At 44.1% G+C, this 15480-nt stretch overlaps 1 protein-coding gene across 1 annotated transcript in view; it reads left to right on the top strand.

Annotated features, from left to right (window-relative positions):
• Positions 1–15480, top strand: part of EYS (eyes shut homolog) — a 266420-nt gene that overhangs the window by 75121 nt on the left and 175819 nt on the right. The window contains exon 5 of the mRNA XM_033143208.1: positions 2444–2594. Coding sequence (XP_032999099.1) covers positions 2444–2594 — 151 coding nt within the window. The remainder of the gene's footprint in view (positions 1–2443; positions 2595–15480) is intronic.

Genomic DNA, 15480 nt, shown 5'->3' with positions numbered 1-15480 from the left:
GCCCTGAGCAAGCCACAGAGCGAGGCAGCCTTGCCCCGCAGCCTGCTCGCAAACCTGCTCAGTGGCCTGCTCACAAGCTGTGGAGTGAGGCCACTCCACCCCACAGCCCATCCAGGGCCCGCCGGCCGGTGCCGCTATGGAGCATGCATCGTGAGTCATACGCAGCTACACTGTGCATCCACGCCGCCGTCGGGGCCCCGGGTTTGCCACCCTGGGTGACCAAGCGGCTTCCTCCGCCACTGAGCATACAGCATATTCATATTATATTATTCTATGTCGGTGGCATAGCATGGGTTGCTAATGCCTGGGGCCACATGGATGGATGGGTGAGAAAGAGGGAAATGGATTGAGTATGCATGGACATTCAATGGCCTGACTGCATCTGCATCACCCAGGAGATTGCAGCTGCAGAGATAAGAAAATAAGAGTTGTTCCATTGTCTGTAGAGGTCACTTCCTGGTTCACATGGAGAAGCCGTTTTCAGCAGAGCCCAGTGACGGAAGTGTTGTTTTGAGGCAGCACTGGGTGTTGAAATTTTGCACCCCCAACAATTTTGGACCCATGGCAACTACCTCACACCCCTGCCATTGTTCTGTGTGTCTCGCTAGACGAATGCCTTGCTAGACGAAAAACTCGCTAGACGAAGGCATTTGTGCTGGCCCCAGGGGTTTGTCCGTGAAGCGAGGTCCAAGTCCAGTCCTGGGTCTAGGGGTCCAAAGGAGGTCAGTCCGGCGGGGAGCGAGGCAGGGAGCAGGTCAAGGTCCAAGGCAGGTGCAGGCACGAGGTTGCAGGTTGAGCATACGCTTACAACTATGTTGCTCACGCAACTTGGGCTGGGTCTGGCTGGCTTTTATCTGACCCTATGCTTAGGGTGGCCCCGATCCTCTGGAGACTCACCTCTCCTCCGGGCCTGGAGGCGAGCACTCCTCCTGAAAGCACTTAGCTCTCTTCGCCTCTCTGTCCTGAGCCTCTGCAGCTCAGGAAAGGCTGGTGGGTTACTGGACCCAGGGGCTGCCTCAGCTTCCTCTGAAGAGGCTGGGAGTGGAGCACCTGCAGGCAATGGGTCCTCCCTCCCATCAGGAGCCAGAGCAGACTCTGCTGATGGCTGCACCTGGGGATCCAGCACAGGTGGGGATCTTCAGGCTCAAGCCCTGGCCCCGGCTCAGCTGGTTCTGGAGGCGGGGAATCCTGTGCAGGCTGGGATCCCTCAGGTTCAGCATCAGAGTCTGACTCCCAGGCCATCACAGCATTCGTCTAGCGGAAGGCTGCCCCGCAAGACGAATTTTTCTATGGGGCTGCCTCGCAAGACGAAAAAAAAAATTCGTCTAGTGAAAACCGCGGTTTGCATTGCCGCTTCACTAGACGAAAAAACCGCTAGACGAAAATATTCGCAAAACGAATTATTTTCATCTAGCGGGGAACCACTGTACAGTCACTCCATTCCATTCCTCCTCCCAATGAAAGTCAGTTTATTTATTTATTTATTTATTTAGGAATATTCATACCCTGACTACTGACCAAAGTTCTTAAGGCAGCTTGCAAGATGAAATAGCCAATGCTGCAATACTCCCTACAGAAGTTCCCCACTGCACCCGCCTTTGTTCTCAGATGCTCCAGCGCATGACATTCAGCAGCTGAGTCTCCTGACCTAGAACTGACTGTTGAAGTGGCTAGATGTTAGTCTCACAAAGGCCAGGACTTCTTCACTGGGTGGCTTCTTCTTCTTCTGTGGGCTCATCCAAACTTCTGTTTGTCTCACAATTTCTTCTGTTTGTTCCATGATTTCTAGTCATGGACCTGAGAGGTCTTCCTTTCGCCCCACCGCTTTCACCAGGAAAACTCACGGTTTACCGCTGAATCAGAACAAACGTCAATCTGCATAAAACCCGGTTGATTCAGTGGTAAACCATGGGTTTTCCCAGAGAAAATGGTGGGACAAAAGAAAAAAAATCTGTCAAACCCATGCGGAGAAACCACAGGGCAAACACAAATGTGCATAAGCCCTCACAGATGCTCCACAACTGAACTGCATCCCATCCCCTAACAGAGACCCTTATTCTCCAATATGGAAATATACATTCTAATGGTATATTAATATTTCATTTAGACATTTACCAAGGAACAGCTACATAAGCATTTTATTTAGAAATATTTATTTAAAGAATGACTTTGAGTCATTCCCCCTTGCAACTGTTAAGGAGCTGTTCTGCACTTCCCTTTTCATACAGTGATTTCATTGTAATTACAATTGCACCCCAAAGACATGACAGCTTACAGCCTGATCATCAAATAGTTTATGTTTATGGGGTTCAATATAAGGTGAGCTGCTTGCCTCGTTTTCATTCCTCCTTGGTTTGGCAACACTCCAGTTTGTTTGCCTGAGAAGCGTTTATACAATGCATGGCTCATCTGCAAAACTTTCCCTCTTTCTATATTTACGTAGGCAAGACTTGGCAATGTGCGAGGCTGAAGTGACTATCCTGGGAGTAGCTACAAAAGCAAGCATGTCCAGCAACCATTGGTCGACTTTCATTTGGGATGCAACAGGACCAATATTTGTCGGTGGTTTACCGCATCCTTATGCAACAAAGCAGGTACAACATTATACATCTTGTTGTTTCAACACAGTCTCCGGGCTTCCTTGCTCAAATTGTCTAGGGGTGAGTTTCAGCACTTCACTGCGGTTCACCTAGAGTTCCCTGTGAAAAGGAGAATTAGACCGTTAAGCTACTCTGCAAATTGTAGCTCTGAGAGTGGGACTAGGGCAGTGGTTCCCAATCTTTCTTTGGCCATGCCCAACCTAAACATCCCTAAAATCCTGGTGCACCCCCTCCCCACCCTGTGACATATAATTATTATTATTAAAATGTGAACTCATATTCATGTGGAGGAAGCCTAAAAGGCAATTAATTGGTCTAAACAAGCTTCTAAATTGCCTCCCTTAAAAATCAAATTGCCCCCCCCCCCGTGGGGCATGTGCCCCATGTCGGGAACCATGGGACTAGGGTCTCCTAACAATGTTTAGCACCCTTAACAAACTACAGCTCCCAGAATTCTTTGGGGGGAAGTCATGACTGCTTAAAGTGGTATCATTGTGTTTTTACATGTATGGTGTGAATGTGGCATTCTACACAGGCCTCACTTGTTAGGAATTAATTTCAGAAAAAAGGGGAATTTTTTGCCCCTCTTATTACTCAATCATATCAGGGAAGACAATAGTTTAGATTTACATTAATTTTGATTTTTTTAAAAAACACAACTGAAGAGACCTACCTATTGAATATTATGGTTTTTGGATTTGCTAAAGTTGTAGGTGAATGCCTCTCCATCTGTTCAGCAACTCATTTGCATTCCCCACCGCTCTGATGTAAGCCAAACATCTCATGCACAACTTGCTGGCTTTTGGGATGTATTCCCACTTCTCCCTCAGATCTCCACCAAGGCCCTCAAGGACAGAGCCACGTACAGGAAGCTGGCATGCCAGTCTGCTGAGGCAAAATGAAAGGGGCCACCTTCATATAATTATTTATCCTCAAGGATGATCTGTGTATGTGCAGCCAAAGGTAAACCTACCTATCCTGCCAAAGGGGTTACTGATGTACTCTTAATGGGTTTAATTTGGCATAGTAGACGCAGCTGCAGTACTGGCAAGCCAAACATTATGTTAGATGCAACAGCAATTTGTTTCCAAAGTCTTCACCCAAGTCTAACTCAACGTCATTTGTGTGCCCAGTGTCCCTGATTCAGCTGCAAATGCAAATCTGGAAGGAAACTCCTCAAATTGATGCGGCTCCTTTGACAGTAACAAAAACAAACCGAGCCCTTCAGTGTCAGCAGTCCAGTCCCGTGCAATGCTCTGCCATCAGAGATTCAGCAGGTGCCTTCCTTTTCAACCTTCAATCACCTGTTGGAAATCGTTCTATGCTGCCAAGATTTATGCTGGCAGTTAAGAAAATATCCTTCTGCAATAGTTAGTTGAGTTCTGATTTTATTTTATTTTTATTGTATGGTTTTACGTATGATTGTTAAAAACAGCTCTGAAGTTTTAAATATATAAATAAATGGCTTAATTTGCACAATGATCCCTTGCAGGGCTTCCATAGGAGTGGCAGGAGCCAAATGAAGTTCATAAGATCCATAGTATAGCATGCCAAAACCAGGTCACATATAACCCTGTCAGTCCATTGGGGAGAATTCTTCTGTACCCCTTTCTAAATATGTTTGTTGCTTTTGGTGCCTCTAGATGTACATAGAAACCCCAAGAGGGATATATTTGTTTTGGAAAATGAATCTTCATGGAATGCTGGGTTGGTGGCATGGACTATTCTGAGTAAAGGGGCTAATTTGATATTGTTTGCACCAATTTAACTTTGCTATTCCTTACACAATACATCACACTGAACCGCATTGATGTGTGCCAGCAAATAAACACAGGGAATAATCTTTGACAAAGCATATGTGCTATCCAATTAAAACAACAAGACACCTCCTCAAGAAAACAAAAATCCTTAGCAATTTGATATTTTGTGACAGTAGAGTTCTTCATTAGTGCAATTACAATGCTGCATAGAACTATAACAGGTCAATAGTGCAGTCTTGGTGGCCAAAATCATATTTCTGACGCCCTCGCAGTATTCTCACCCTGTATCCAGTTTATAGAAAAAAAATGAATCCTACTCAAACCATCCCACGTATGAAAATTAGAATTGTAAGAGCGAGAAGCTGGGTCTAGCCCTACCACCATGTCTCTGTAAACTGTCTGCCCTACGAGTTGGCCCATGATGTTGAACCATAACCATACAGAGTTCTATTTTTCTAGAAAAGAGGTGCCAGAACTCACTGTGAATGCCTCCCTTGTTATCTTAGAATGATAATGGCGCCCACCTGAGAGGTGCCGGAAATGAGCTCTGGTGAGTTCTGGCTGGGGGAAAAACACACCCTGCTTCTACATCTTGGGAAAGGGGGCTACATGGATAGAGCAGACTCTGCTCTACAGACTTGCACCCTCAAATGTGGACAGTGGGAGGGCAGGGCTGATGGAGACAAGATGACTGGATACAGGTCATGAGTGCATCAATCACACAAAGAAGACTACCTGAATAGGCTTTTCCGCTTCTCAGTATCTAGATTTGAAAAACATCTGAGAGATACCTTGCTGCCCAATGTGGACAGAACAAGTAACCCACATTAGCAGCGTTTCCTCAGCCCTGTTCTTTCAGCATTGTTCTTTCAGCAATCACAATGGGTGTCGGCAATGGTTATGATTTACAGTTAATGTTGAACAGTAAAAGTGGTTTCATACAATGCAGGAAAGTAGTGGTGAGCTGTAGGAATGCAGGACAAGGAATAGTAGCCGTGTGAAAACATACTCAGGCCACATAGCTTGACAACTCTAAGTCCTAACCCTCCCCTGCTCAACTGAGATTTTTCACTTCCACGTCCCTCTCAGCTGTTAAAATGGCCGAAAGGTTTATCATGAGATGTTGAAATCATAGCATGTTGGATCTCCAGAAGATAAAGACAGCAATTGCATAGAATGCATGTAAGTCTAGCATCCTGGTTTTATGAGCAATGCTCTCTAAAGCAAGCTTTTTTTTTTCCTTTTCTCTTGAGTTTTATGAGAGTTTGACATAGCAAATGCATTTGTTTATTGGAATGGAAAATAAATTAGCCATTGGAGTCATTACAATTTTAAAGAAATCTAATCATGCTAGCATCCAAGGAAACACGGAGGTGGACAACATTGTGGTCAAAGGTACCTTCAAAGTCTCCTAAACTGCATTATTGTAGATGCACAATATTTGCTTTGCCTGCCGCCCACAGTATCTAAAGCAAATACAAGGGCAAGAGGGCTATGGCTGCTCCTTGAGGCAGAACCTCATCTGTTGCTGTTGCTGTTCTGTTTGAGACATGTGAGTTTCATTTAATGCATGGGAATGTTACTTCTGTTCTGCAGAAGCTGACTTAAGCTTGTGGTGGCCTGCAGTTATGGTGGTCTCAAAAAAAATTGACCGCAAGTTATGATGGTTTATTGTGTTTCTTTTTGTGGGTGGGGACTTATTAAAATTTATTCATGTTACATCATTGGGCATGCCATAGGCACGATCACCGCGCCCTCTCCAGGCTGGCAGAGCAATGTGATTGCCACCTTTTCCACCTTAGGGTTGCGATTCCTCATTCTTGTTAAAGGTAGAGCATGGAGTGTGCCTAGCAACAAATAATATGGGGAGAGGCAACAGGGTGAGCGGTTCTAATCCTGTGGGAATGGAGCCATAGAGGATAGGAGACATGGGCTTCTGGTTAATACTTTATCAGAATGCCATATATTTGCTGCACCTTTCATTATGACACTAAGCTTCTCTGTTGGTAAATAATGTAAATTCTATGCAGCTTAGTTTCCTGGTCTGTAAAATGGGAAGATGGAGAGAAGAAACACTACCCACCCAACCACCCACCTCACAGTGATGTTGAAAATACCTGAAGATGTTTTAATATAGCTTTGTGATGAAATGAGTTGTGCAACAGCAATAATTTCTAGCTTGACTAGAAGGCAAACACCCACACTACCTTTATCATCGCATGTTTCTCATTTCATCTTATCCCCCCACTTTCAACAGAAAATTACTACTGCAGCACCTGAGTTTTCTTTTCTTATGAAAGATTACGTGTTTGGTTTCATTACAAAGTTTAATTGTGCTGAGGAGTGGAAGGGTATGAAATAATGACAGTTAACATCTTCAGTGCTGTAATAATAAGCAGCCTAGACATATAAATTACTGCAGCAATTACAGCAGCACAAATAACACCATTAATGCAATCAACTGTTAGTGTGAGTATTTGACAACAACCTTTAATCTTCGTTCAGGTGCAGCTATTTCACATTCTCTGCACCAGAATGAAACCTAATTAAACAATTAATGGTACTGTAGTTAGCGTGAAGGTACTGCACTGGAATTTCAGAATTCAGAAATAAGACATTGCATGCTTTAAGCTGGTATTCAAAAGAACATTTCTCTTTGTGTCTGTTCATTTGCACCCATATAATATTGAATGTGTGTTCATGTACATACATTTAAAGAAGGGGTGGAATCAAAGGTTGTTAAATAGTTTGAGGATGTGTTGCCAGGATGGCAAAAGTAATAAAAATTGCTTCAGATACCAGAGTTAAGAAGAGCTGCTTGGATGAGGTCCAAGGCCCATCTAGTCCACCATCCTCTTCCACAAAGGCCAACCACATGCCCATGAGAAGCCCACCAGCAGAACCTGAGCACAACAGAAGTTGTGGTTACTAGGAGGGGGGAGCCTTCCACCTTCACAGTTCCTCTGAGCTAGGGTGCATTAGCAAGCTGTTTCCTGCATAGCTTGAGCAGATCACAAAGATATCTTCCAAATTATTGACAGCTCAAGACACATTTTGGAACCATCATCTAAAATGACCCACAAGGCCGGAGACCGCTGGTTCCATGCCAGATTATGCTTTTAAGGGGTGATAGTAGCAGTAAGGATGTCATGTGGCACACTTTACAGAGGATAGTCCTCTATTTGAAAAGCTGTCTAGTCCAATCCTGGCTTAAAGTTGTAGAACCCAAAAATGGGCCTTGAAGTTACCCATCTTTCTCCTGATTGCAAATGTTGCCACACACTCCAAACAATTGCCACCTCTGCCACATTTCAATCAGTTTCCTTTTCAGCATTGAAATGACATTCCTCAGCACCTGAAAAAATTGAGGCAGGAGCCTTGTAGTTTTTCTGAGCAGCTCCAGATTCCCATTATGTGGAAATCAGTCCCACTGATTTCAGTGGAATTCAGTCAGTTGAAGTATCTGTGCTTAGGACATAGCCAGAGCTGCAGCAATTTGCATATACATTGAAGAGGTCCAGACTCCTTTCAAAGAAATACACTTACATCAAAGTAAACCAGACCAGTAGGATATCAGATGGCTCCTTAGAATGCTGAAATTAAGTAATGGAAAAGAAATCATTTGGAAGGATCTTTGGCAGTCATCAACTCTTCGCTGCACTTAAGACAGCTTTTTAAAATGTAGGCAGAGTAGTCAATCGAAAATTATTCCATAACTTGTGTCTTTCATTTCTGGAAATCACTTTGGATTAAGCAGTTAATGTGAGAGTGGCTGGAAGAAATGAAGCTGGACAGAAATGGGCATAGCCCTGAACTCACTCAAATCCTCCTTCATTTAATTAATCAGTATGGATGTATGAATGTAGACTTTTTTTGTTTCTGTGTGTGGTTTTGTTTTGCCTTTTGTGACAATGAAGAGAGATTGAGGCTACTTCCAGCCATGTTATTGCTGGTTATTTTGGTGACTTCCTTGGTTGGGTAGGAGAGATGTTTTCAAAATCTGTTCTAGGGAACTCTGGGGTACCTCAGGATCTTTTCAGGGATTCCTCAATAAGATCAATAATGGTGAGCAGCTTATCCTCTACTGCCTATTTCCTCCTACCAAAAGCTTGACCCACCTGAAGCCCTCCAAATGTTTTGGACTGTAATTCCCAGCAGCCCCAGAGTTCCCCTGAACACAGTTTGAAAATCCCTGATCTGTATGTTGAGGAAGTAACCATGACACAATGACCAGAACATCCAGGATTACGGATTGCATTGCGGGGTATTGAACTAAATGACCCCTGGGGTCCCCTCCAGCTCTATAATTATATGGTTCTAGGAGTCTGGAAGGTGCCAGGCTAGCTAAGGCTACCCTGCAGTGTACAGTCATATGAGGGGACTAAGGGTGTTCTAGGTTGCCCTCTCAGGGTTAAGACAGACATTGCATAAAAGCACATTGCCCTGGGTTCTTCACCACCTCCGTGATACGATGCCACCTTCACGGTGTATATAGCAGAAACAATCACATGCTGGTTCGGTCCGCAAGTCACCAAGTCACCAACACTGTAGCATCTTGTTGCATGTCAATATCCCGACCCCTCCCGTGAATAAATAAGACACAAGATACCGTAAATAAGGTTAAATGGACAATAAAAGGCCACAACTTTATTGGTTCCGGATGTTGAGCGGTATTGGCTTTAGGCATTGGATCTAACTAGACTATATCCGACTCCAGTACGACGTGCTGGCAGTCCAGGAAGGGATAACCACTGTTGGGTGAGCCCTTGCTGCTGCACATCAGCTAAGGACTCACCCTGTGATCACCGATCTGGGGCGTGCCTTAGGCCCTCACCACCCACGGCTCCGGACACGGACACACCCCCCCGGACTCCTTTACGAAGTACCCTTCAGCGCTTGGGGGGAGGTGTTGGCCCGTCCTCCCCCCCACCTCCTAACCTTCCTGACCTTATCCAATGCCTAACCGCCAAACCAAAGTTGTGACGAGTTGCTACGAGGTAGGCGAAAACCACAAGGCGGAGCCAATTTGCCAGGTGGAAAAATTCCTACCAGGCCCCTCAACGGCGACCAACCGTGGTCCATAGCAAGGTCAAGGAAAACCTAGCCTAAAGGGAGGGTGGGAAGGGAAAGCAGGAACGAACGGGAGCCCAGGAAAAGAGGGCGAGCTCTGGCTGCGAGCCCACTTAAGTGCAGTGGGCACGCCCTAGCCGACTGCACCGGTTGGCCAGCCAGCTGGGCACCGCACCCAGAGCTCACCCAATAGCGCCAGGGGATGCAAGCATCCCCTGTGCACGTGGAGGGCTCGTGCTAACTGCAACCCCCCCCTCCTTTCTAAGGGCGGAAGGGGCTTTCTCAGCTGAACATGGCTATATGCACAGTTCTTCATAATGTTTCTCACCCACGTATGGTCACATTCAGCTGGGAGCGAGAAATGTTTCTACAGCTTTGTTTTTTTAGTATGTCACTCATTGTGCAAAATTACTGTGGGAATTGGTTGGAAGGGGATTGTGGCTGGCTTTAGATAACCAGTGCTGCCCATGGTCAACTTCTGCTGCTAATTTCTTCAGAGCTTGACAGTAGTGTGAGATACACACTTCGAAACCGAGGGCAATAGTTCAGTGGCAGAGCACACAAAAAGTTTCCAGCTTCAATCTACCAGTCTCTTAGGTAAGAAGCTCTCATTACCTGAAACCCTAGTTAGCTGCTGTCACCAGAGATCATGCAGAATTAGACCATTTAAAAATCAAACGGACAAATGACTTTAAAGTAACTTTTCATTCTGTTTATAGACACAAAGAATTTTTTTTAAGTGTTTAAATGTCATTTGTTTATAATGGTCACAATGAGCAACGCAGTTCCTTCTATTTTTCCAACAACTGCCCTTTTAATCAGCCCTGGGTAGCTGCTTTACATTGGTGTTTGTGCCCTAAACAGGACTCCCAGGGGACAGCCCATAGGGCATTGAAGATGACTACTGTGGAAAATCAGTGGACCAACCAGAATTCCATGCTGTAGCAGAGATTCATTTTGGATTTCTATTTCACAATCAATACAAGCACAGGAAATTAATAGTGATTCAACCTACCATATCTCCCCCCCCAAAACGCCGCGGCCCCCACCAGCCAATTTTTGGTATCCATGCTGGCGCAAACACAAACTCTTTCAGGTGATATTTGTTAACTGTATTCCTACAGTTTGCTGTGTGGGAGATGACTTTGTTTGATGCAAGCAGCTGCGGGACAAGCACATAATGAATGCAATAAATGCTGTAATGAATCAAAATATTTCCAGGGTTCTTCCTTCCTAAAGAGCTGGCAAAAGGCATTGCAGTAAAATGGCACACAACTGTTAGATAATTGGACATCTAAGAAAGAGGTGATTATTCATGGGATGGGGGAATCAACAAATCCTATCAAGATCAGTGATTCAGTGTTAGAAAAAGAGAAGCTAATGCACGTTGATCTTTTTTTAAAAAGCAATGAAAGCCTATACATACCTGCTCAGAAACCCCAATGCACAGAGTTCAATGGGGCTTAATCTCAAGTAGGTAGGTTTAGGATTGAAGCCTATGAGTTGTTGTTGTTGTTGTTCAGTCGTTCAGTCGTGTCCGACTCTTCGTGACCCCATGGACCAGAGCACGCCAGGCACCCCTATCCTTCACTGCCTCTCGCAGTTTGGCCAAACTCATGTTAGTAGCTTCGAGAACACCGTCCAACCATCTCGTCCTCTGTCGTCCCCTTCTCCTTGTGCCCTCCATCTTTCCCAACATCAGGGTCTTTTCCAGGGAGTCTTCTCTTCTCATGAGGTGGCCAAAGTACTGGAGCCTCAACTTCAGGATCTGTCCTTCTAGTGAGCACTCAGGGCCGATTTCCTTGAGAATGGATAGGTTTGATCTTCTTGCAGTCCATGGGAGTAGAGTAGAATAGCCTACAGAAGGGATGTGGAACCTGTGGCCCTCCAGATGTTTGTGGGTTCTGTCCAGCTTAGCCAGTGGTTAGGGATAATGGGAATTGTAGTACAACATCTGGAAGGCCACAGGTTCCCCAACAATGGCCTACAGAATTAGTTGGTTAATGGAGCCCAATCTTATATTGGGCCCTGAAAGGACTGAAGTGGCAATGAGACTGCTGTATACAAAAAAAATCCAGCTTGTGCCAGCCAGGATGGAAAGTGTGGGAATCTGTTCTCATTCTCTCTCTCTCTCTCTCTCTCTCTCTCTCTCTCTCTCTCTCTCTCTCTCTCTCTTTCATTTGCCCACTCCAAGCTGGCATACCAGAGCCTTCCCCTCCCCCTCCCTGAAACAGCCATCTCTTTGGATCCAAGGGACTTTGGCTCAAAAGTTACAGTGTCCTGCTGCCACCTTTCCTCCGAAACACCCTGTTTGGGGCATTTCTGTATTGAAGAGCAGGTGGTAGCTTACCACCTGCCTGGGCATAGCTCCAATCCTCAGGTGCAACAGAGCCACCCCCACCAGTAAAAATGCTCTTCCCTGCCAGCAGAGACCATTGGGAAGAAAATGTTACTCATACTCCCAGCCATTGACTTGTCATGGGTAGTGGTAGTAGGATCATGCCGCATTAGAAGATAAAACATATATAAACAAGTATACCGGTATATAAACAGATGGTGGCAAATGCCAATTTTGTTGTGTTTGCTGCAAAGCAGGATAAGGATCAGCTGCAGAAAACCTCCTGACCGTTTCTGATTCTATCGCAAAATGATCTCTGGATTTGGAAAAAAAAGGTTTCCAGCACCCTGCATGGAAAATGCTGGCCAAGAGCTGTCAGAATGAATAAGAACTTTTACCTAAATGAAAATGGTGCTTGAAACCCAGAATGGAGTCACTGGCTGCAAGCTAGACTTTCCCCAGTGTGAGCCGTGCCTTTGACCTGCTTCTGGTTGACAGGAATTTCAGCACTGTGGCACTCTCTGCCAGTGACTGCATTTAACTTGCACAGAGACATCTAGCGAGTGTTTCTGGAAACAATTCTTAACAGGTTTAAATAAGGAAGAAGTCAAGCTGCTGCTGCTTTCAAACCCCAGGCTTGAGGCAAAAAAACCTGCCGAGTCCCCCTGCTGACCAGAAATCATTCTGATTGCCACTGTCCAAACGTAATCTTTGCGGTAAGGGTTTCATTGCAGTATTTTACGCAACAGGGTTTTAATTGCTTCATCCTTTACAAATGCAGGGGCACTTGGGTGTTTGAGCTAGGTACCTGAGGCAATTTGAATCTCTTCTTTTCTAGAGTAATATGGAGCTGAGAATCATTTCTAAAAGGGAGCACTATATTATTTTTTACATGACAGCCATTTTTTTAAATGCAGAATTTATAAAGGAGTACAAGGGAAACAATACTTTCATTAGGGCATTCACATAATGAGAAGAGGCAGTGTGCTATGCTGTGCTGTAATAGAAAGAGTGTTGGATTTTGACCTGGAGGATCTGATTTCAAGTCAAAGAGAGTGATTTTTGAGCATATATTGCCAGCCCCAACTACCCCTTTTCATATTTTTTTTTTCAGTCTTCAGTAAGTCACATTTCCACATCACTTTTCATGTGCATTTCTTCCTCCCTCTACACATACCTTTGCGAAGAAACTTCCCTGATACAATGCATTTTTGTATGTGATGTTCACTAATATGTGTGTTTTAATCTGCACTTCCATCTAATCTATATATTTTATTTCTTGGGGTCAGAGAACTGCATCACTAACTTCAGATAAGGGTACATTTCAAAGATTGGTGTCTTTTGATTTATGCATTGTTTTGGGAAGGGTGGATTATACAGATTCACAGCGAAACTAATCCCCATGCAGGGTTAGCCAATCTTGCCCTTCAGATGGTGGGAAGTACAGCTCCCATGATGACTGATCATTAGCTTATGCTGATGGGAGTTGCAGTCTACAACTGGAGGGCAGCACATTGGCTCCCCTTTGACTGAAAAAGAATTCCATTAAAACCTTTTTATCCAGGCCCATTACCCAATGGAATTTAATCTATTAACAGCAGCAACCTTTATCTTTGGGGGGGGGGGAACTGGAGGAATGCAAAGACTCTTGCCTGTAAAGACTGGATAAAGAAGGTTTGGTAGCTCAGGTCTTAAAGAAATAAGTGAACAAGTAAGATTATGGGATGGCAGACAGAGTAACAAGGGTAGTATATATATTTTTTAATCAATTATGGTAAAATAAATTGTTGCATTCATATATATTAATGATTTAATACTTGATTTTGTGTGTGAAAAGTGTAAATGTTATATAGATGCAGATTATTGGGTTGTTTTAGTTGGGTTCTTGGATCCCGTTGAGGTTTCCATCGATAGAGTGGGGAAGGAAGCAATTTTTGCCAGCGATCTCTACAGCCCACTTCTGATGTGACTTTCCGCGTTGTTCTGAACAGCTCTCTGGAGCATATTTTATTTTTACAAGTTAAAGCTACTGGCAGACCAGTCCTAAATAAAGGGTCAACCCACCACTTTCCCCTGGGGTAACCTACTTTTTACCACTGAATTGGAGCAAACGTCAGTCGGGTTTTCCACAGATTGACGTTTGCTCTGATTCAGTAGTAAAGAGTGGGTTTCCCCAGGGTAAAGTGGTGGGTTGGACCTATACTTTCTAGGTGTGGGACAAGTGCAGAGTGAATGAGCCCTAATTGTGACAATATATCTGCCTCTGATACTAGCATAGTATTATGTTTTCGTCATATTGGGCAGAGTTAGTGATTACAGTACAGTCATACCTTGGATCCCAAATGCTCTGGAACTCGGACGTTTTAGCTCCAGAATGCTGCAAACCCGGAAGTGATTGTTCCGCTTTGTGAACGTTCCTTTGGAACCTGAACATCCAACAGCTTCCTGCAGCCAATCAGAAGCTGCGATTTGGTTTTCGAACGTTTTAGAAGTCAAACGGACCTCTGGAACGGATTCTGTTTGACTTCCAACATACGACTGTAATATTCCCAGGAACAAATGTAAAAGGTTGTCCATTAGTTGTTGGGTTTCCCCATATCTCGGACCCTCTTCCCAGTTCCAAGTCTGTCATTGTGTGAGTTTTTCCTCCCAGCCAAACCAACAACTTATCCACCCTCACGAAAGCTGACCTAAAAACTTATTGTGTCCTCAAACACCTGAACATTCCCTGTCTCTCCTCCGCGTCAGCAAGGACGTGGCAGTTTATTAGACTATATGTAGGAAAGGTTCATAAGCTACTGCAAATACATGTTGCAAAGATTTTCTAGTTTTGGTTCATGCAGTAATAATAATAATAATAATAATAATAATAATAATAATAATAATAATTGTACCATGCCCATCTGAGTAGGTTGCCCTAGACACTCTGAGTGACTGTACTAATAGCAATGTACTTAAATTTTGGGGAAAAAGAAGTACCTGGCTCCCAACCAGGATTTGGAATGAGAGAAAACCTGAAGGAAGCCCAGAGTTAGCAGGAAAACATTAGCACAATTTCCGAAGAAAAAGACATTATATGTGATTTGTTTTGAGGCCTACAACCCATCTGCCCAAGGAATGAGAAAAAGCAGGATGTAGGAACATCAGCAAGTGGGCTGATCAACAGAAACCAGATTCTGAGTGAGTAGTGGGTTAAGGAAGAAGAGGCCTAAAAACACATTTGAAAGAGGACAACCATTTATGTGTTAGTATCTTTAAGGGATTGTAGCAACATGCTGGTTAGCATTGTCCTCTAAAGACTGCTCCAGATATAAAAAAAAATTATTTGAGAATGTACCTTTTCAGCATCTCTGTAGAATAAATTAAATTGGAATAATTGACACCTTCTTATGTAGTTGAAACCATCACTTAACACAGGCACCTTCTCAAAACTGCATCACAAGACACTTGGTTACACTTTCACATGCTTTATCTACCCTAATTATGTGAATAAGGCTGTGATAAATGTGCACAAATCGGCTTTACATGATCTTGAGCGGTGCCCTAAAGTGCAGTTTTAAAAGGGAGGATTTATTCCACACTTCCAAAGCCTTTAGCATGAATGTTCTCACAGCATGACATTAATAAGTCAGTCGTTCACATACACAGCCTTGGGAACTTTTCAGATACGTTGCTGTGTGTGAAATACGAAGTTGTGACTGTATCAAGGTGT

Source organism: Lacerta agilis, chromosome 3 (assembly GCF_009819535.1).
Source record: "Lacerta agilis isolate rLacAgi1 chromosome 3, rLacAgi1.pri, whole genome shotgun sequence".
In the NCBI taxonomy this organism is placed as follows: Eukaryota; Metazoa; Chordata; class Lepidosauria; order Squamata; family Lacertidae; genus Lacerta; species Lacerta agilis.
This window is presented reverse-complemented; position numbering and strand designations above follow the sequence as displayed.